A 21,310-nucleotide genomic window follows, 5' to 3' on the forward strand; every position below is an offset into this window, starting at 1 on the left:
GGTGGTCTCGCCCTTGCTCCTCAGATGGACTAGTCCCCTGGCAGCGCCCAGGGCAGCACCCCAAGATGGCAGTCAGCCTGTCCCTTACTAAAATGGCTCCAATCTCACGCAGTGGCTGCAGGGCGAGGTGGACCCCGTCCCTACTCTGCTGCCAAAGCAGAGGGGGCAGCTGGGGTGGGCAGCTTGTTGGTAACTATGGTCCCTCCCCTGACTTTTCACCTCCCTCTGCACCCCCCAGCTGTGAAGTTGGCTCCACACCTTGTCTGGCACAGTGGGGTCACATGGCGGTTCACGGGCTGGGAAACACCCTGCAGTGGGGCTGAGCGTTTCTGTGGACGGGAGGAGCTGCGGTGGCTGGTGGGGGACACGCGTCCGATTCACCTCTGGACGGTTGGTTGGAGTTGGTTGCTGGAAGAGGTGCACTGGCTCCCGAGGCTGGGCTGCGCATTGGCATTTCCTTCACACCAGCTGTGCCCTGGAGGTGGCAGCTCTGGGCTGTCTGTACTGATCAGACGCAGGCCGGAGAGGGGATTCCAGCACTGTAGCCGCTGCTTTGTCTTAGGTCAGGTCGAGGTCTGTTGTTAAGACCTGGCTTGGGCTCTGGCTGGCCTAGCAGGGCAGAGAGGCCCATTCACCACCTGCATAGTCCTGCCTCTTAGTGCGTGAGTGGAGTTTGCCAGAGGGGCACTCCGCAATCTGCAGATCGTCTCTGCTTGTCCTGCCCTTTGGGGCCTCGCTGCCCGGAGTCTGGCTGAAGACCAGGATGGCTCGTGGAGATGGAGAAAGACATAGGGTCTGATGGGAGGAGGAGAGGGGAGTTGTAGCTCATGGTGGTGGGCCCTGGTGCTGCTGGGGTCCTGAAGCTGAGGCCCATCCCAGATCAGCTGGTGTCAGCAGCCCCCCTTTGTACTCAGGATGTGGGCCCTGAAAATGGGCAGTCCAGGCTGTGAAATGAGTCCCTCACCCTCACGCTCAGTGTCTGGAGGCACGTTCTGGGACTGAAGGGCAGAAAGTGCCCTGGCTCACGGCATCCTGGGGGAGGGAAGTTGAGGGGCTGCTGTGGTCTTTTTGCCCAGCTCTTGCATGTGGGGAGGGGTTAGGTCCCTGAGCCTCCTGCCAGCCCAGCGGGCCGTGGCCCTGAAGGTATCGCCTGGTGCCAGGGCTGCCTTCTTGTGCATTAGGGGTGCAGCATCTGTGCCCATGAGACACGCTTGCTTTACTGCTCTCCCGCCTGGCCCTCCCCTCTGACCTTCCCTTACAGCCGGGCGGCTCTTGTACCAAAAGCCCGCTTGAGCTCCGGCTCCCCCGACAGCAGTGTTCGCCTCTGGCCTAGCAGCGCTCGCCTGTCCTGGGGCCTGGGACCTTGTGAGGCTGTGGGGTAACTCCTGTCTCTTTTCTCTTCCTTCTCCCCTTGTGTGTGTGCTCGCTAACAGGGAGGATTCAGGTCTCTTCAGGTAACGCTTTTTCATTACCCCTGCTCAGGTGGTGCTCTCGGCTGGGGAGTGGGAGACAGGGCACGTGGTGCGTGTGTATGTGTGTGTGAACACGGTGCTACTATCTGCCATGCTTCACTCTGCTGGGGCTGTTGGTGGACTGCTGCTCTGGGGCTCAGGATTGGGATGCAGTAATTTCCCTCCCAAGCCCAGGGGGCCTCTGATGTTACACTGGGGTCTGGAAAGGCTCAGGGCTGCTCCCACTTAAAAGGAGACCCCCTAGGAGAAAGGTGCAGGGCTGGACTTGCCTGGTGCACCCCAGCACCCCCCACAGCAGCTGGTTAATGAGATGGTCCCTCCTTGTGCTCCCTATGTATGCAGAGTGATTCCACCCAGCTCCAGCTGGTTGCTCAGCTCCATCTGTAGGGCAGCCCATGGAGATGACATGTCCCAGAATTCAGTGCTCTTGCAGTCCCAGCTGCCTGGCTGGCTCGGGCCTGTAGTCTCCACAGGCCACAGCATTTGTATTGGGGGTGCTGCGAGTGGCTCTGATCAGCTCTGTTAGGCTTGCAGCCTTTGGCTGGATGGAGCTTGAGCATTGTGCTTAAGGGGAATAGGGGGAGATAGATTGTCCCACTTCCTGTGGTTCCCTACAGGTGCCTTCTGTGAGTTGTAGTTTTCCATGGCTGTTCGAGGAATGATGGGAATTTTTGCTAGGGGAAGAGTAGGGCCCAGTCCATCTCCACTGGTGTCAATGGAGCTGAGCCAACCTGGGGCACTGCACACCTTGGGTCCTGCAGTGAGACACCCATGGCCCCAGGGGCGGGAGGAGCCAGCTGGGGATTGCAGCCATCTTGTGATGGGCACAAATGACAGCTATGAAATGGTCATGTGTGCTGCCAGGTGACCATCTCTTAGCGTCTGGGCACCATGTGTCAGAAGGGTCCCAGAGTTACACCACAAGCTGTGTGGGCATGCCATGCCATGCCTTGCTGTTGGTTCCTCACACCTCCTGCCCTAGACTGACTTTCCTATCCCAGCTGGGGGGCGGAACATTAGCTGTCTGCTTGTGGTCCCAGCTCCGGGGGTAGTGGTAGCTGCTGTCCAGCCCTCTGGATAAGGGATGCAGAGATGGGAAGCAGCTGCCTTTGTGGGGCATGGAGCTGGGCGGTCCTGGCACCCTGCTGGGACTAACTGAATGCCACCGTCCTTCTCTCCCAAAGCATTTCTACCAGAGCAGGGCCCAGCCTCCGACAAGTGCTTCCCGGGTGCAGAGTAACACGTCGGCCCGGCCCGGCCCACCTGCTCATGTCTATCCAGCTGCTTCCCAGGTGATGATGATCCCCTCCCAGATTTCCTACCCTGCGTCGCAAGGAGCCTATTACATCCCAGGACAGGTGAGGGCTGCATCCGGACACTGGGTTCCTTGGGCTTCTGCTCCCTGCAGCATGAGGCTCAAAATGGCTTTGAAATGGGGGTGTGGTATCATCAGGACAGAATTGGCCACCAGATCATCTTATTCGGAGTGGGAGGGAAGGCTCTGGGGCTCCCCCATGTGAAGTCCTCTGGACCCTGACTCTCTTTCTCTGCTGCCCCATGCACGGGGCCCTGCCCCATGCCCTCTGGAAGCCCGTCGTGCTGCTGTTGGGGTGGAAAGGCTGGTGCTGAGTGACACCATGTGTCACCTCTGCCCCAGGAAGCCTCGAGGGCCAAGTGTGGTATCGGGCCCTGCTCGCTGCTGGATTGGCAAGGACTGACTGCCTGCTCCGCTGAGCCATGTCCCGTGGGGCTGGCAGCCTGGTGCCAGAGCCCTCCTGCTCTGCAGCCTCGCCCATTCCCTAGGTCCTGCCCTCTGTGACCGTTGCTGGGAGAGTCTCCTCCGATCTCTGGCGTGAAGATGTGTGCTCCAGGGTCTGGCAGGCAGTAATCAGTGTGTTCTCTGCCCACCCAGGGTCGCTCCACGTATGTTGTTCCAACTCAGCAGTACCCAGTCCAGCCGGGCGCCCCCAGCTTTTACCCTGGAGCCAACCCCCCGGAATTCGGCACCTACGGTAAGGGCCCCCGGAGTCGCTGTTCCTCTTCCATTCAGTCTGGTGTGGGAGTTTGGGGCGCCTGAAACCATGGGGCTGATGCCACTGGTGACAACCAGACAGCGTGCGATTACTCCCATCGAGGCTCCGCTGTGCCCTGTGCAGCTCTGCTGATGCTCCTCAATCCTGACCTGCAGCCCCCTTTGCTGCTTGCTACTCCAGCCCTGGGCCCCACTGTGCCCCACACAGCTCTGCCGATGCCCTGGGCTTCCCACACTTTCAGCTCTCCTGATGCCCCTGAATCCCGGCTAGCCCTGCTGCCCCAGCTCTGGCCTCCATGCAGCCCCTTGCTATTCCCTATATAAAGGCTGTGGATCCTGCCATGTTCGTTTTGTGGGATGCGTGTCCCATCGGAAGGGGGTGTGAATTTCACCCCCTGCACTCCTCCCTTAGCGCCCCGGAGTTGGGGGGTGAGAGTTTTCCCTAGGAACGTCCCTTTCCTCATTCCCAAACTGGTCCCTGCCAAAGGAGAGGGGTGGGGAGTGTTGTTCTGCGGGAGGAGGGCGCTGCCAGAGGGTAGGAGAGATGTGAGCGTGGGGCTGAAATGAGCGGGCAGAACACTGAGGCTGGCCCACCCCATTAGGGCCCCCTGCCCGCCTACCCCCAGTGAGGGCAGCTTAATGTTTAACTGTCCTGGCAGAGAGGCCGGGCAGACTTTAGCCCCAGCCTGCCCTTTGGTCGCTGTGGAAGGAAACAGGCAGCAGCCCCAGAGTCAGCTGTTCCCTAAATAAACAAGGGGCCAAGCCAAGGGCTCAAGGGGGAGTATGGAAGGGGGCTCCCATGTGCCCCCCCTACTTGCCATGGCTTCTCGGTCCCCCCCCTTCCCCAGGTTGCCCTTCCTTGGAGTGGAGCGGTGTGTTTGTGCAGCCAGCCGCCCCGCCCCTCCCCCACGCTGCGCTCACATGGCCAGCAGGGCTGTGACTATATTTAGTCTGGATCCATCCCGGGCGGGCGTCTCTGCAGACACAGCAATGTGAGCTGCCGGGGCCTGCGTCCCATCCCATCCCCAGCAGCGGCCGCCTCTGGACACGGTACCAAAATGGGCTGGCCCTGAGACAGGTAGGTGCAGCCCCTCCTCCCCAGCTGGGATTCAGCATCTTGGAGAGAGCCGGACGCTGAGGCTTGCTGGGCTGGGCTCCTCTAACCTCCAGGTTAGGCCTGTCTGTGTCTCATCCTCAGCTTGGGGGTGGGGTAGCTGATAGGCCCCAGCATCTCTTGACCACATGCTCTTGTGTAACAGCAGCTAGTCAGCAGTGGTATCTGCAGCCTTGTGTGTGAGTCATGGCAGGCTGGCTGGGCTGCTGCAGCTGGCCAGAGCCCCTCGAAGGAGATACAGGGCAGGTGACTCATCCGTGCCTCATCTCCCTAAAGCAGCAGGCCAGTGGGAGTGGCAGCTTCCTGCTGGAGGCCCGGGAATGACGTGCAAAAGGATGCTGTGGGTCAGGGTTGAGGGGTGTGAACAGGGCTGTGGACGGAAGGGGTCTGGGCTGTGGGCGTTGGGCTGCAGGTATTGGCAGACTTGTGTGGTAGGGAGCTGCATCGCTCTGCCCCGTGGCTGCTTCTCACCAGTGCACAAGGCCTCCAAAGTCACTAGTAAATGTCCGTCCTGGGATGCTGCTGGCTGCATGGGTCAGAGGAGGGACCTGACACGCCGGCTTCCCAGCCTCTTGCTGCTTCCAGCTCCCTGTCAAAGCATCGTCATTCGGCGCTCTCGGCAGGTATTCCTCTTGGTGGTCACCGGCCATCAGAAGGGTCTTCTAAGGAGCTGGCTTCTAGGAGCCTGGCCACAAATGCTGTGGGAGGCTGAGCTGAGGGAGGGTGGCTGGCTAAACTCTGTGTGGAAACTACACTTCCCAGCATCCTCTCTAGTTGGCAATTGTACCTCTTCCTCCATCTTGTTCTGAGCCTCCTGGTGTTGCATACCTGGGCTACACCAGCAGCCAACCCTGGCAAAGATAAGGGTAGTCAGGTGTGGTTCCTGGGCAGTCTGGCTCCCAGACAGTGAGGCTGGGGGAAAGCTCCAAGGGGCCTGTAAGAAACAGGGCTGGCTTGAACCTGCAGCTTTGAGCTGGCGTCGGGTGCTTCAGATGGGAGGGGCTCTTGTTCCTTTGCTGAGCCCCTGCAATCACTTGCTGAGGGCTCTGTCTGTACCTGGGGAAGGGCATCCTGGTGGCTCATCACAGGACCAGGAGTCAGGAGATCTGGGCTCTGTTCCCAGCACTGCCACTGACTCACCGGGTGACCTTGGGCAAGTCACTTCCCCTCTGTACACAGGCCCTCGAGCCCTCGGGGACCACGTGTTCTTATGGATGGAGTAACTTTTCTGGGTTATTCTCTCTTCCCTCACCATCTCCACCCCCTGCCAGCTAGCAGGACCATTGCTGGCCAGCCTGTCTGAACTCCCCCACGCTTGGTTTGCCTTGTGGCTGCTTCCTGGCCTGAGCAGCGAGTGCGCTGCTGGGGTGTGTAGGTGGCTAATGGGGTGGGACAGGCCCAAGCCCTGGTGTGGAGATCTGGAGCCTCCATTAGTCCCCGCTAATGCTGCTGATGATGGTTTAAGGGTGTTAGGGGCCCAGGAAAGTGCTGGATTTGGGAAGAGGCCAGGCTCCCACCTGTTACTGTCTCTCCCTCCCTGTGCTGGCATCCATCTCACGGTCGCCTGCCCTGCTGAGGGAGTGTGGGGGGCATCTGTCTGGCCCGTTGTTCAGGGAAGGCTGGCTGCTGTAAAGCTCAGGCCAGGGGCTGACACTCTTCTTCCTTGGACGCCCTCCTGTGCCCGGGTCATGCTCTTGTGTTCCCCGGACACCTTACCTATGGGCCTGGTTCTCCATTGGTGATCTGGGCAGAGACAGGGTCTCTGCAGAGAGCTGATTCCCAGTCCTGGTTCTGAGACAGACCAGCTCTGACTTGCGCTGTCTGACTGCTTGTGTCCATCTATCAGTCACCCTGGATCTGAGCAGCCAGCCCGTGCTGCTGCTCCTTGCCCCGCATCACTGTTCCTGGGGCTCTTGGTTGCCCTGTTCTGTCCTGGTTTGGCTGAGACTGATCAGCATCTTCAGCTGGGGGTCATGGGACCTTGCAGCAGCCATGGAGTTGGGGGAGCCCAGTCATGTTGCCCTTGTTGTGACCCTGGCTCATGCCGGGGGGGTCAGGCTACTACCTGGTGCTGTAGTCCAACTGTGTGGGGATGCTGGCTGGCCTAACAGCCATGGGTCTGGTGAAGGTCCTGAGCCCCAGCTCTCCAGCCATCGGGGTGAAGGGCTCTAGGGTGTGAGCAGAGTGAACTGACTGCTCTGTTTCTTACTCACTTCTCCTCGGAGCTGGGGCGGATGCAGTCTGGTGTGAGGGAGATAAGGCCGGGGAGCTGCTGCTGCGGAGCTGGGGCACCAGGAAAGCAGCTGCGGGAGCAGACACCTGAACCCCAGTGCTTGCCTGGGACTTCCTGTCTCTCGGGATGGGACATGGACTCCACACACACACACAGGCTTCCTTCTCCGCCCAGCTGATAGGTTTGGAAGGGGGCTGGATGGGAGCTTGAGCTGTCCTGTAGCATTCTGGGAAGTGTAGCTGGGCCTGGAGTAGGGATTTCTTTCCAGCTGCCTTCTGCCAGCTGAGGCAACCTTGGTGGCAAGTTTAACTCCTGCCTGCCAGTGGGGTGGCTTCCCTGTGCCTTGCCACTGGGTAGGGCTGGGCTTGGGGCTGGCTAGCCCTCCGCAGCAGGCAGCTGGACGTGGGGGCAGCTCGGGTACGCTCTGCATCATGGGGAAGGAATGCTCGGAAGTGCTGGTTGGTCCTGTTGTTCAGGTTTGGGACATTCCTGAGACTGCCGGGAGAGGATCCCGCCCCACTGAACAGCCCATGGGCCTCCCATGTTTATGGGCGCAGCAGCTCATTGGGTAGTGCTCTGGTGCTCTAGAGGGCTCTGACCCCCAGCAACCCCGAGTGGCTCTGGGCAGGGAAGGCCAAGCAAGAGCTGCCTGGTCTGTGAGGGAGGAGCTGCTCTGCTGGGCCTGCCTGGCAAAACTCCCGGCCCGCGAGCAGTGGGGGTTCCTTGGGGGGAACTGCACTTGCTCAAGGGCCCACAGGTATTTGCCTCTGGCATGGTGTCTGGTGGCTCAAGGCTGTTAGTCCCGGCTGCTGCCCGGTGCCCTGACTCTCTCTCTCTCTCTCTCTCCTGTCCCAGCTGGTGCCTATTACCCTGCTCAGGGGGTGCAGCAGTTCCCAGCCGGGGTCCCCGCTGCCCAGGTCATGATGAACCAGCAGCCGCCCATCCCGACAAAGCGAGAGCGCAAGACGGTAAGGGGGGGGTGGGGGGGTTTCTCTGCTGCCTCCCATGGGAGCCCTGTGCTGGTGACTCCCCGCCAAGGGGTGGAGCTTCTTGTGGGGTGCCTGAGAATGGCTCACGGCTTGTTGGCCGCCGCTGCCCCCCCCAAGCTGAAAGTGCTGCCCCTGTGGGGAGTGAGGGGCCAGAGCCCAGCTCCGTGGGAGGCCGCCTGGCCAGGCCCCTCTCGCCCATCTTGACGCGCACTAAGCAGGGAGCGGGCGGGACTGCGTCGTCCCCTCTGTGGGCGGGGGCAAGGGGGGCCGTGTGTGGCTGTGTGCAGGGGATGTGGGGGGCGGTGGTTAGGAGAGGGAGCGCGTGGCTGGGTCTCGTTGTGTCTGCACAGTCAGGCCCGACCTTCCCTGTCCTCCCTGGTGGGGAGAATGTGCTGAGTCACGGCTGCTGCGACTGGGGGTGGGTGCTGCAGTTGCCAGCCGGTGCCTGCCGGAGCTGCAGTAATGCTGTTGCTCAGAGGCTTGGCACAGGATCTGTTTATAGCATTAAGCCGCCCTCGGTGAGCGCTGCAGCTTGGGTCTGCTAGGACCCCTTCCCCGGGGGGGGGGGGCGCAGATCCCCCCGGGCTCCACCCTGGCTCATGTAGGGACATGTTTCTCCGTGGCTTGTAATTCAAACCCTCTGCCACCTCGTTTCCCCTGGCCCTTGCTGCCTGGGCAGCTGAGCACCTGCACTGCTGTTGAGTCGGAGATATGCGGGGACCCTGCTTTGCTGGGAGCCCATCTGCCCAGGCTGTGCATCTTGATGCTGTGGCAGCGGCAGGCCACCTTGGCAACCTGGCAGGGAAGAGGCACCTGCGCCTCTTGGAGCTGTCTCTGAGTCAGCCCACGTTGGACGGGGAAGAGCTGTCTGTGCCCGGGGCAGCCTGTTGCCTCCTCCATGCCAAGCTGGGCAGCAGGCAGCTTGGGCCCCTCCGTTTGCTCTGCCTGTTATCGGAGGCAGAATTCCCACTGCAGTGCTGGGGGTTGGGGTGCAGGCCAGGGGCTCTGTGGTATGCGGGTGTCCGGTCTGTTGTGGGGCCTGGGCCATTCCCAGGGACCATGGTGCAGTGTTGGGGACTCCATGCAGCTGGGGCAGAGGTGACCCACATTCTGCCCTGCCCCGAGGGGCACAGCAGAGACAATGGATCCCAGCCTACTGTGCCCCACTTGTTCACCTACATTCTCCACACAGGCACCCCTCTGCAGCGAGGCTGAGCCTGATAGGCAGGGGGCGGCTTAGAGTGTGGTGCAGGCTGCACTGGCGGGGGGGATGGGGGAGGCTATTGCAGGACCAGGAGGAGGAGACTAGCACTATCCTCAGGAAGGGTCGAGGGGCCCTTGCGGTAGGTAGCTGCCATGTGGCTTGGAGTGTGACTGCCCTGGCAGCAGTGGGGATGTCTGCTATGCTGGGGGTGGGGTGTTCTCAGGGGGTCGCTGCACCATGTGCAGGCAGGGTGGAGACTCCTAGAACCCGGCTTGTCTTGCCCGCTGTCACGGAGTCCCTGGGCGATGCTCTGGAACTGCTTCCCATGAAGCCAGTCAGGACTCTGGGGAAGTCTCCTTTCTGTGAGCAGCCTGTCTTCAGCACACACAGCTTCCACCTTCCTGGGTCTGACCTCAGAGCATTCAGCATCCTCTGCCCCTCCGTGCGCTTCCCATAGCGAGTCCGCCCAGGCGGGGTCTTGGGGAAGCCAGAGGGTCCTGCCCCCCAACTCCGCAGTCAGACGTGACTCTCAGCCAGCCAGTAAAACAGAAGGTTTATTAGACGACAGGAACATGGTCTAAAACAGAGTTTGCAGGTGCAGAGAACAGGACCCCTCAGCTGGGTCCATTTTGGGGGCCAGTGAGCCAGACAAACATGTCCGCACTGCACTCCATGTCCCAGCCAGCCCCAAACTGAAACTCCCTCCCACCCCTCCTCCTCTGGGCTTTACCCTTTCCTAGGCCAGGAGGTCACCTGATTCCTTTGTTCTCCAACCCTTTAGCTCTCACCTTGCAGGGGGGACGGGCCCAGGCCATCATTTGCCAGGAAACAGGGTGTCAGCCATTCTGTGTCCAGGCCCCTGCACACACCTGCCTTCTAGGGCTCTGCAATGATCATACACCCTTACCCCACCACCTAGATACTTAAGAACTGTATAGGAGAAACTGAGGCACCCCCACACTATTCAGAGGAACCATTAAGAACAGTCCCACTTTGTCACACCCGCCCCCCTGCCAGTTCCAGGGCAGGGTTGTTCCTTACAGGCTGGGGGCCTGGGGTCCCACTGCTGCCCGAGGGGGTCTCACCCTGGGTTACAGCCTGTCCAGGGCAGGGGCATGAGACGCCAGGACAGATGCAGTGGAGTGTTCAGCCAATGGGGACGCTCAATTCCCTGAGCATTGTGACACCCCCTTTTCTCATACAATCAGAATGACAGGACTGTCCCACTGCCCAGTTTGGGGAGGGGAATATGGGACTCTCTCAGTGCCCTGCTGGGGTAGGGTGTGGAGGGGGGAGATGCTTGGACTGTCCCACTGCCCAAGTGAGGGGAGATACCAGGCTGTATTGGGTAGGTGGTTGCTGTCTTGGCTGGGGCTGCTGGTCTCTGCTTCCCCGGGGGTGTGGGGTGGCTTCTGCCTGGCCCAACTGGTGCTGATGTACCCAGCACAGCAAGAGGGCTGCTCTGCCATTGGCTGCCAGACAGAGCCTCTGTGACCTCACAGGCTGCTGCTAAGTGCCTTCCTCCCCCTGCCCTTGGCCTGGCTACTCCCCCTCCAGCAGCCAAAGTCCCATCCTGGCTGCTCTGGGGCAGGAGGAGCCGTTTCCTCCTGGCCTGGCCTCTGTGGGAGGGGGGAGCTGGGGAATGTGCCGAGCAAGCGGGAGTGAAATGGCAGCTGGCTGCGGCGTCGCTGGCCCCCTGCCATGGGCTGTGTGAGGTCCCAGCCGAGCGCGTGTTGGAGCGGGGTGAGTGCTGCGCTCCACGTGGCTACAGCAGCCCACCGGAAGCTAAACAAACCTCCCCTTCCTGCCTGGCCTGACCCGCTCCCCGCCCGGCTGCTGGGGGATCAGGTACGGGGCTGTCCCGGCCCTGGGGTGTGCGGGGGGCTTGCTGCCTGGGAGGCAGTTCTGTCCTGGAGCAGATCCACAAGAGGCCTCTGCCTGGCTGCACTGTACATGCAGGGGGTGTTGGGGCTGGGTTGATCTCAGCCCTGGGGTGGCATGAGCTGGTTAGCTGTGCTCTGCTGCCAGCTTGTCCCTAGCTTTGGGACGTGTGTGCCCCTCCCTTCACCCTGCCAACGCGGTGGGGGGGGAGAAGGGGGAGTGTGGGCCCCCTCCGCTAACGGATGCTCTGCCTCTCTCTTATATGGGCAGATCCGGATACGAGATCCAAACCAGGGCGGCAAAGACATCACCGAAGAAATCATGTCTGGAGCAAGGACCTCTTCCACCCCCACCCCTCCTCAGGTAAGGGGCCCCTCCCTAGCTGCCCCACTGACTGGGTGCCCCCCCCCCCAACACACACACAAGTGATGGGCCCTGCATGTTCCTTCTCTAGGGAGGGGTGGTATGTGGCTGTGAGTTTAAGGGCTTGCCTACACTTACAGGACTGCATGGTTGTAGCCGCGCTGCTGTAGCACTTAATGAAGACGCTACCTAGGCCGACAGGAGAGCGTCTCCCTTCGGTGTGGGCGCTCCCACCTCCCCGATAGGTGGTAGTTGTCCTGCTCAGGGGCGTGGAAAATCCACACCAGTGCGTGAGGTCGTTATACTTAAGTTCTTAGTGTGGGGGAAGGGCACTCATTAACCCTTCATGTGCTTCTGTTCCACAGGCTGGAAGCGGTTTGGAGCCACAGGCCAATGGCGAGACGCCCCACGTAGCGGTTATTGTCCGGCCAGGTGGGTGTCTGGGGTGGGGTAGGGGCATCCCCCATGGACTAGTTATAGAGAATCAGCTGCCTGCGGCCAGTGTGGGACCTGGGGTAGGAGCAGGAGAGCAGCCAAGCGGCTGAAGGGCTGGGGTGACTGTCCCCGGCTTGCGGCCTGTTGCTCTCTCCTGCTGTGACCCCCTGCAGATGGAGCTGTTGGGGTGAGGGTGGGAGAAGCTCCTTAAGTCCTTGGAGGCTGGTGGGGGGTTTCCTCTCGTGGAATCTGGGGGCCCCCATCCCGAGCTCGTGGCAGGATTGGTTCCTGCAGCATTGCACTCGGGCTAGTTCAGTGTCCCAAGCAATGTGGCTCCCGCCCCTTCTCTGGGCAGTCGATGCTCCAGCCCTACGTGACTTACCTGGGAGGCTGTTCTCCCTAAGACTCAGCTTAGAATCCCCCCCTTTCTTAGTGTCACTCCATTTGCCCAGAGCCCCCCCTCCTTGGGGTTTCTACCTGTTGGGTGGTTAGATTCATCCAAGCTCAGCACACCCAGCGCTCTCCATCTCTGCTCCAGGCTCAGCCTCTCCAGCTCGGTAGCTCTTCTCCGAACTCCTTCCCTAGGGCAGGGTATCCCTCGAGTGATGTGGAGAGGACCAGGCCCTCCCAGCTCCGGGACAGTGGGCTCAATGTAAGCAGTTCAAACTGGCATCAACCTGTCTTCTTTGTGCCCATGTCCCATGGCAAACTGGTCTGGTTGGAAACCAGGTGTATCTCAGCTTCTCCTTCACCCTCGCCGCGGGTCTGGATTTCAGTTTATTCCCCCTAAGAGATCAGCTGTGGTTTTCTGTCACTTTCTGCCTGTTTCTGATCACTCTGGACCCTTTGTGATCACGGCAGGGCCTCCTAGTTCAGGGTCACCGTGCCCAATGTCTTGGGGCAGTCCCATCCCCAAGGCAATGTGCAAGCCAAGCAACTCTAATTCTGCAAGTCGTACTGGCTGAGATGGTGTTGAATGCTCCCCTAAAGCCCAGGTATTCCTCTGCTGGGTTCCCAGCTCGCAGCCTGCTTTGTCGGTCTACAGCCAGCACTTGTCTGGCTGGGCCTGCCTAGGTCTGTACGAACCCTGTGGCTGTTTGTAGCTCCTGCTGCCATTAGTCTGACATTCATACCTAGATGCTAGAACCATTCCATGCTCAGGGTGCCTCTTCCAGTACTGAGAAGCCAATAAGCCTTGATTTCACTGCGTGATCCAAATCCACCCCAGACAATTCTCCCTCGTTTCCACTCCCCCATCCTGCTGTTGGGCCCCTTGTCCTGGCCCACCTCCAGGAATACTTAGTGATTTGTCTGTCAGGGTTTCTCAGCCTGGGGGTTGGGACCCAAAATTGGGTCACCAGAGTGTTTCAAAGGGTTGTGTGGCAGCTCTTGTGGCCCCTGTCCCATCGGGCTGACTGGGCTCGCCTCCCTGCTCCAGGCACTGGAATCTCTCAGGTTCCAGTGACACGCGGGTTTAGCCCAGCCATCATGATGACGGGAGCCTAGGTAGGCCAAATTTGAGTGAGTGGCACTGCAACTGCATGAGCCAGGTCACAACTCCACTCGCACACATTTGGTCCAGTCAGGGGGCAGGGCCAAACCCAAGAGTTGCTGCAAACCCGGAGGTTGCAACGCCCGAAGTGGAGAGCCAAGCCCAGCCCAGCCAGCCTCACGGCACAGGAGCCGCCTCTGTGGTGTGAGTGCTGGGCAGGACCCAACTCCACCCGGGTGCAGGATCTGACCAAAACCACCCCAGGGCGGGGCTGTAACCAGGGTTGAGCAAGCAGGTCAGCTACCCCTGGCTGACGCCAGGTGGCTCGGGCCAGCCCTGCGCGGCGGAGCTCGGGGGGGGACCTCCGCCCATGACTCGCCTCAGCGGGTCACCCAGTCTGTCTCAGTTGGGGTGGCGCAACCAAAAAACAGGGCATTGCCTCTGGTAGGGGGCACAAATATGCTTGCTGGCCCTGGGTGCTAAAATTCCTAGTTACGGCTCTGCCCAGGGCCTCCACCCCCAGACTATTTACTGGGTTGTGACAAGCCGTAGGCATTTACAAGTGGGTCCTGAGCCCAGAAGGGTTGTGAACCACTGGTCTAAGTGACTGTTGTGGTGTTTCACTAGAGGTCTGACTTGTGGGGTGGCATTGCCGATGTGCTCAAAGAAATCTAATAGGCAAGGCACGGCTTTTCCCTGCAGAGTCTGGTTTCTACCAGTTTGTCCAGTGCTGAAGTTAGGCTCACCGCTCTGTAACGGCCGGGTTCTCCTCTGGAGCCTGGTTTTAAAAATCTGCGCTATATTAGCTAACTTCGTCGTCTGATACAGAGGCTGATTTCAGTGATAGGTTACATGTTACAGACAGTAGTTCTGCAGTTTCATCTTTGAGTTCCTTCAGATCTCTTGGGTGAATCCCATCTGGTCCTGGTGACTCATTGGTAAACTAAACAGTAATCTGTTCTTAAACCTCTCCTACTGACACATCAATTTGGGACAGTGCTTTAGATTTGTTGCACCAAAAGGATAGCTCTGTTGTGGGGATCTTCCGCCAGATCCTCTGTAGTGAAGACTGATGCAAAGAGTTCAGTTAGCTTCTCTGCAATGACCTTGTCTTCCTTGCGTGCTGCTTTAACATATCTGGTGTCTGACTGGTTGGCAGGCTTCCTGCTTCTCACGCACTTGTTTTTGCATCTTTAGTAAGTTGCTTCTCAAATTCTTTCCTGGCCAGACTTCTTATTCTTTTACATTTTACTTTCCAGAGTTTGTGCTGCTTCCTGTTTTTCTCATTGGGATTTGATTTTTTTTTTTTTTTTTTGGGGTATACATTTAATAGTCTGAGCCTCTATTAAGGTGTTTTGAAAGTAGTCTTCATGCTGCTTGCAGGCGTTTTACCCTTGTTCTTTTTAATTTCCCTCTAACTACCATCCTCATTCCTGTGTTGTTCCCATTTTTAAAGTTAAATGTTACTATTGGAGATACAGTAGTGGGGTGAAAAGATAAAAGAAGGATAAGACACTTATAGGATCCTGTGATGATGTGGACAATCAGCCCAGAGTCTGCAGGGACAAGCTGTGCCTTGCTCATCTATTAGAATTGTTTGAGGGAGTCACCAAGCATGTGGATAAGGGTGATCCAATTGACAGTGTATATGGATTTTCAGAAACCCTTTAACAAGGTCACACACCAAGGCTCTTAAGGAAACTAAGTAGCTGTGGGATAAGAGGGCTGATCCTCTCATGGGTCAGTAACTGGTTGAAAGATAGGAAACAAAGGGTAGAAATAAACGGTCGGTTTTCACAGTGAAAAGAGGTGAACAGCAGGGTCCCCCAGAGATCTGCACTGGGATCAGTGCTGTTCATAATTTTCATAAACAATCTGGAAGAAGGAGAAAACAGTGAAGAGGCAAAGTTTGCAGATGATACAGAATCATTTGAGTCCAAAGCTGCCTGCAAGGAGTTAGAGGCTCTCACAAAACTGGGTGACCGGGCAACAAAATGGCAGATGAAATTCAATATTGATAAGTGCAAAGTAATGCACATTGAAAAAAATAATCCCAGCTAAACATACACCCACTATAGTAACATTTCACTTTAAGAAGGGGAACTACACTGTTCTTTTCTTGTTACCACTCAAATTGATCTTGGAGTCACCGTAGATAGTTCTTTGAAAACTACTCCACAATGCACAGCAGTGGTCAGAAAGGTGAACAGTTAGGAACTATCAGGAAAGGCATAGAAAATAAGACAGAAAATATCAAAATGCCTCTATGTAAATCCATGGAGTGTTCAACCCTTGAATACTGTGTCCAGAGGATATAGTGGAGGGGAAGCAAACAGTGATTAGAGGTATGGACCAACTTCCATATGAGGAGGTATGAAAAGGATTAGGCAGCACAGAAAAAAGATGATCAAGGGGGCATAAGACAGAAGGCTCTAAAATCATGAATGGAGCGGAGAAAGTGACTAGGGAAGTGTTATTTACCGTTTCATACCCTACAAAAAGGAGGGGTCACTCGATGCAATTGATAGGCAGTGGGTTTAATACAAACAAGAGGGGGGACTCCTTCACACTATGTGCAGTTAACCCATGGAACTCATTGCCGCTGAATATTATGGCCAAAAGTATAACTGGGTTAAAAAAAGAACTGGAGGAAAGGTCTATCAGTGGCTATTAGCCAAGATAGTCAGAGATGCAGCCCCATGCTCTGGGTGACCCGAAACCTCGGAGTATCAGAAGCAGGAGAGGAAGATGAGCGGATCACTTTGTAATTGCTCTGTTCTACACGCTCCCCTGAAGCTGTGGTGCAGGCGACTGTCAGAGACATGGTGTAAATGCCCACTGTCTGACCCAAGGTGGCAGCTCTTGTGTTCCGACGTGGCACTGAAGCCTTGTTTGTGATTCCCAACTTCGCTCTGGTGCCTCTTCCGAGCCCGGTCTCATGCGTGCTGTGCTCCAGCACAGTAGCCGACTGCAGCTCAGCTCCTTCTGTCTCTTCCTGCTCCTCTCACTGGCTCCTTTGTTCTTCGGCCTTTCTCGGGTGCTTCACCCAACCCTCCTTCCTTGGCTTCCCCCTTGACCCTGAGCCTGTCCTTCCTCTGTGGCAGCCAGCTGGCACCCAAAAGCCCACCTGTGCCCCCAGCTCCGCAAATTGGCCCGTGGAGGCAGGCTTTCCCTGGGCACCGCTAACTCCCTGTCTCCCTTCTTTGCAGATGACCGCCCAAAGCCTGTCCCGGTTGTAAGTAAACCCGTCTCCCTAGAGCCAAGTAAATCAGCGTCCCCGTCTCCCCCGCCTCCCCTGATCGCTGAGGTGGAGCCCGTGCCGCTGGCCGCGGTGACGCTGGTGCCGATGGAGAGCCCAGTGGACGTGGACACTAAAGCGGAGCTGGCTGAGGCTCCTGCAGAGACACACGAACCTCTTAAAGCCACCACTACAGTGCCAGGGGGCATGGAGCAGCCCGAGGAAGCCTCTGCCTTGGACACAGAGCCCCAGGAGGAGGCAGCTGCCACCCCTGTCCTGGAACCCCCAGCCCTGGAACCCCCAGCCCAACCAGTGCTGGTAGAAACACAAGAGGAGGTGGTGCCCCCGGAGGTGGTGCCCCCGGAGGTGCCACCCCTGGAGGAGGAGCTGCCAGCTAAGCCTGCCACTCCCCCCAGCCCCTCGCCCCCTGAGGAAGAGGCCTCCAGCGAAGCTGTTGTTGAATCCAACGGAGTCTTGGAGGAAACGCCTGAGCCAGTGGCCGAGCCGCCTGTGTGCCAGCCAGAGCCGGTTGTGGAGTCTCCCGTTGCCCAGCCAGAGGAGCTGGTGCTGCCCAACGGGCTGGGGGTACCTGGCAAGCAGGAGGCCGACGAGCCAGAGGAGCAGCCGGAGTCAGATGTCAGCCCCATCTCGGAACCCGAGGAGGTTAAGGGAGAGGAGCCGGCCATCCCAGCCTCCCCCCCTGCAGAGGAGGAGGAGGAACAGGAGGAAGAAGAGGAGTGCGAGGAGCCCCTGGAAGCACAAGAGCAGAATTCCCCGTTGGAAGCGCCTCTTTCCCAGAGCTCCGAGGAGATCACGCAAGGTGTGGGAGCTGGGAGGGGGGCACCCCTGTGCTAAGGATGGGGGCTCCTGGAGCAGGAAGCAAGGTCTTGTGTAGGGCTGTCTTGCAGCCTTCTGATCAGGTTGTGCCGGTGGTCAAGCTGTGCCTTGGCATTGCCTGGGGTCCCTCGCTGGGGCTGCTGGGCCACATGCTGCCCTATTGCGCCTCGGGGAGCCAGCCAGCGTGGGGCAGGCACTGCGTGGGGAAAGGGCTGCGGAGTAGCAGGGGAATCTCTCCCTGCACTGCAGGGGGAGGGGCTCAAGATTTTTTTTTTTCATTGGAGGGGTGGCCGCAGCATGTCTCTCTCTCCCCCTTTTGGGGCCGGGGTCTCACTTTCCTACCTCTCCCCTCCAGTCGCCGTGTCGGTGCCAAAGAAAAAGCGGAAAATGAAGGAGCTCAACAAGAAGGAAGCAGTGGGCGACCTGCTGGATGCCTTTAAAGAGGTGGGTGTGTGGTCTTGTGAGCCAGCATGGGTGCCACATTCCCACCCCCTCACCTCCCAGAGCTGCTGCCTCTCGTGATGAGCTCCTGTTAGTGCCATCGTGTCTGGGCCACTGATGCACCGTGATGGAACTGAGGATCTGAGTTGCAGCAGGAAGTCGGGGTTCCCCCCAGCAGGGCCAGGGCTTGAAGGCATGGGGTAGTTGTGTGCCTAGCCCTCCCTCTAACTGGGAGCTCTCTGCACTGGGGGCTGCTATGGGTCCGGGTATCCTGGGGCCCTGAGTGCGTTTCCAGGGTTTTGGGAGGGCCTGGCTGGGTTCCTCGCTCATTTCTTGTCTCGCTGGCTCCTTTCATTGGAAGTCTCAGATCAGCGATGGTGCCTCTGAGGCAGAGAACAAGCCCCCAGCCTCTGTCCCAGCCCCGGAGCCCAAGGAGGCCGCCCCAGCCTGCCCTCAGGAAGAGACTGAGGAGACCTGGGAAGAGAAAGAGGACAAGCTGGATCCGGAGAAGGTCAAGGCCGCAGATCAGAAGTACCAGTACAAGGAAGGTGAGCCTTCCTTCAGCCAAAGTAGGTGTCCTGCTCATTGCTTCCTTCTTGCGCTCGGACTGGCCCGGCCTCCTGTGATGACATCCGCTATGAGCCATCGTGTCTGGGCCACTGACGCTCTGTGATGGAACTGAGGATCTGAGCAGGCGGGGGTTGCACTGGTGGGGTGCTGGGAGCACGCGCCGGTCGTCCCGCTGAGTTTCACCACTCCTGGCTTTCACTTCCCCTTGGTCACTGTCCTGGCTCGCCGGCTTCTGCAGAGACTCGACCCCAGCAGGGCCCACTAGCACCTAGCGCAAACTGGAACTGTGGGCGGGGGGGGCCAGATCCATTCACAACCTGCTTGTCCAGTGGGCACTGGAGGACAGCAGTTCTTTGGGCAGGGCAGTAGCTTCAGGCTTAGGCTGCAGGTTGGGTCCTGCAGATGCCGGAACCCGAGGGGTGATGCCAGCCCTGCACGTCGGGGAGCTGTTTGAGCAGCTTGCCAGGAATCGGAAGAGCTGCAGGTCCCAGCATGCCCCGTGGCCTGCAGGCTTTGCCCGCTGGCTGTCCCTCTGCTGTATGTGAGGCTGCCCTGTTGTGGAGCCTCCTGATAGGCCGTCATGGCCCAAGGTTCTGCATCTGCCCTGTTGGGTTGATGTGGGCTTTATCCCCCCGACATCCCCTTACATCAGGGTGGTGGGCAGAGACTGGCAGTGTCATCACTGAGCCAGGCATGACCTTCCTCCCACTGCAGGGGGGTTACAGGGGCTGGGCTTGGGCTGGTACCGCTCAGTGCCCGCTGTGTGGGGTGCTCCTCTCTCCCTGCCCCGCTATACCACTTGGCCCTGCCTGCAGCTTCTCTGCCCCTTCTTCCTGCCTTGCGACGTCCCCCGGGTGTGGGCTGTGGCTGGGAGGGATGTGGTTTTTCAGGGTGGTCGCCTTTCGTCTGCCACAGAACAATGGAAGCCCCTGAACCCAGAGGAGAAGAAGAGATACGATCGGGAGTTCCTGCTGGGCTTCCAGTTCATCTTCGCCAGCATGCAGAAACCTGAGGGGCTGCCCCAGATCAGCGATGTGGTGCTGGACAAGGTCAGTGCCACCACCAGACTGGTGAGGACCCTGGATCTACCAGCGCAAGCTTGTTATCAGATGGGGGAAACGCTGCTAACCACTCTTAGTTCCGTGCTTGGTCTCTCTGTGGACTCTGCTGTGGCCAGAACAGGAGACCCAAGTATTCAGGGGCAGGGGGGACGGGGGTTGGTCATTGCCATGGCACAGATCAGATCCCAGTGGAAATATAGAGGTGATTCCCACCAAGCCAGCATTGGCCAAGTAACTGTTCAGAAGTTATCCGGTGCACTTCTTGCACTTGGGCACATGGTGCTGGGCAGCTGAGAAAAGTGCCTATTCTGGAATGGGCAGAGCATCCCTTGCTGCTTCTGACCTTGCCTGGGGCACTGTACAAACCACAGCAGCTCCTTGGCTGAGCCATGCCCGAGGTGCCTTCCCTGGGAGTTGTCCCATCCGTGTCCTCTCCCTTTGCTGTGGGAGAAGAGGATGTTGGTCAATGCAATGTAATGTAGATTGGAAAACATGGTCCCAACTGTATGTACAAAACGGTGGGGTTTAAATTAGCTGTTACCACTCAAGAGAGAGATCTTGGAGTCGTTGTGGGATAGTTCTCTGAAAACATCCCCTCAGTGTGCAGCGGCCGTCAAAAAAGCGAACAGAATGTTGGGAATCATTAAGAAAGGGATAGATAATAAGACAGACAGTATCATATTGCCCGTGTATCCGTGGTATGCCCACATCTTGAATATTGCATGCAGATGTGGTCGCCCCATCTCCAAAAAGATATATTGGAATTGGAAAAGGTTGAGAAAAGGGCAACAAAAATGATTAGGGGCACGGAACGGCTTCCGTATGAGGAGAGATTAACAAGGTTGGGACTCTTCAGCTTGGAAAAGAGAGGACTAAGGGGATATGATAGAGGTCTATAAAATCATGACTGGTGTGGAGACAGTGAATAGAGAAGTGTTATTTACTCCTCATAACACAAGAACTAGGGATCACCAAATAGAATTAATAGGCAGTAGGTTTAAACAAACAAAAGGAAGTATTTCTTCACACAGTGCACAGTCAACCTATGGAACTCTTTGCCAGAGGATGTTGAAGGCCAAGACACTGACAGGGTTAAAAAAACTAGATAAATTCATTGTGGCTAGGTCCATCAATGGCTATTAGTCAGGATGGGCAGGCATGGTGTCCCTAGCCTCTGTTTGCCAGAAGCTGGGATTGGGCAATGGGGGATGGATCACTTGATGATTACCTGTTCCGTTCGTTCCCTCTGGGGCACCTGGCACTGACCACTGTCAGAAGGTGGGCTACTGTGCTAGATGGACCTTTGGTCTGACCCAGCCTGGCCGTTCCTATGTGTGTCATCCAGCCATTTCCCTTGTTGGGCTCCCCCTGAGCCCTGGTAGAGCTGTCTGGCCTGTGCCTTCTGGGTGCCCTGCTCCCTTCCTGGCATTGCCTGCTCTGCTGCAGTGACCCTTCTCCACTGGGCATCCTGAGGATGTAGCTTGCCAGTGGAGTCTGGCTGTGCATTCAGCCCAGCAGGTTGGGAATCTTCAGTGGTTTTCATGCCTCCTCCCTCCCCCCCCTTCTCATTTGCAGGTGAATAAAACGCCGATGCGACCGCTGGACCCCATTCGCCTGAGCGGGATGAACTGCGGCCCTGACTTCACCCCTTCCTTTGCCAACCTGGGCCGTCCATCCATGGGCAACCGGGGACCGGTAAGTGCTTCAAAGGGTCACCAGCCTCAGCCTCCTGCTCGCCTGCATGATGATCTCCTGTTTGTGCCATCGTGTCTGGGCCACTGATGCTCCGTGATGGAACCGAGGATCTGAGCAGGCCCAGGAGCCTGTGCTGGTGCCATTGGCCCATCTGGCTTGTATCTTACAGTGGGGGCTCCCCAGCATGGGGGCTGGATACAGACCCATTGCATGGGGTGCAAGGCCTCAGGTCTGCCTGACAGTGGCGTGTGGG

The 21,310-nt window shown here is 58.2% G+C and overlaps 1 protein-coding gene and 3 non-coding genes across 8 annotated transcripts in view; all 4 read left to right on the plus strand.

Moving 5' to 3' along the window:
• EIF4G1 (eukaryotic translation initiation factor 4 gamma 1) overlaps positions 1-21,310 on the plus strand; it is a 44,708-nt gene that overhangs the window by 11,819 nt on the left and 11,579 nt on the right. For 2 of the 5 annotated variants that reach the window (XM_077825665.1, XM_077825666.1), the window contains exons 4-13: positions 2,657-2,830; positions 3,385-3,484; positions 7,707-7,819; positions 11,196-11,288; positions 11,654-11,720; positions 16,425-17,273; positions 17,646-17,734; positions 18,093-18,279; positions 19,217-19,371; positions 20,938-21,057. In XM_077825665.1, coding sequence (XP_077681791.1) covers positions 2,657-2,830; positions 3,385-3,484; positions 7,707-7,819; positions 11,196-11,288; positions 11,654-11,720; positions 16,425-17,273; positions 17,646-17,734; positions 18,093-18,279; positions 19,217-19,371; positions 20,938-21,057 — 1,947 coding nt within the window. Of the gene's footprint in view, positions 1-2,656; positions 2,831-3,384; positions 3,485-6,902; positions 7,033-7,248; positions 7,269-7,706; positions 7,820-11,195; positions 11,289-11,653; positions 11,721-16,424; positions 17,274-17,645; positions 17,735-18,092; positions 18,280-19,216; positions 19,372-20,937; positions 21,058-21,310 lie in introns of those variants that run through there. The other 3 variants (XM_077825667.1, XM_077825668.1, XM_077825669.1) reach the window with 3 other exon arrangements.
• Positions 17,804-17,880, plus strand: LOC144270716 (small nucleolar RNA SNORD66). Its single transcript, XR_013347222.1, has one exon. It is a non-coding gene; the product is annotated as a small nucleolar RNA SNORD66 (small nucleolar RNA).
• LOC144270715 (small nucleolar RNA SNORD66) lies at positions 18,349-18,425 on the plus strand. The gene has a single exon (XR_013347221.1). It is a non-coding gene; the product is annotated as a small nucleolar RNA SNORD66 (small nucleolar RNA).
• On the plus strand, positions 21,100-21,175 carry LOC144270714 (small nucleolar RNA SNORD66). Its single transcript, XR_013347220.1, has one exon. It is a non-coding gene; the product is annotated as a small nucleolar RNA SNORD66 (small nucleolar RNA).

Source organism: Eretmochelys imbricata, chromosome 9, assembly GCF_965152235.1.
Source record: "Eretmochelys imbricata isolate rEreImb1 chromosome 9, rEreImb1.hap1, whole genome shotgun sequence".
Lineage (NCBI taxonomy): Eukaryota > Metazoa > Chordata > Testudines > Cheloniidae > Eretmochelys > Eretmochelys imbricata.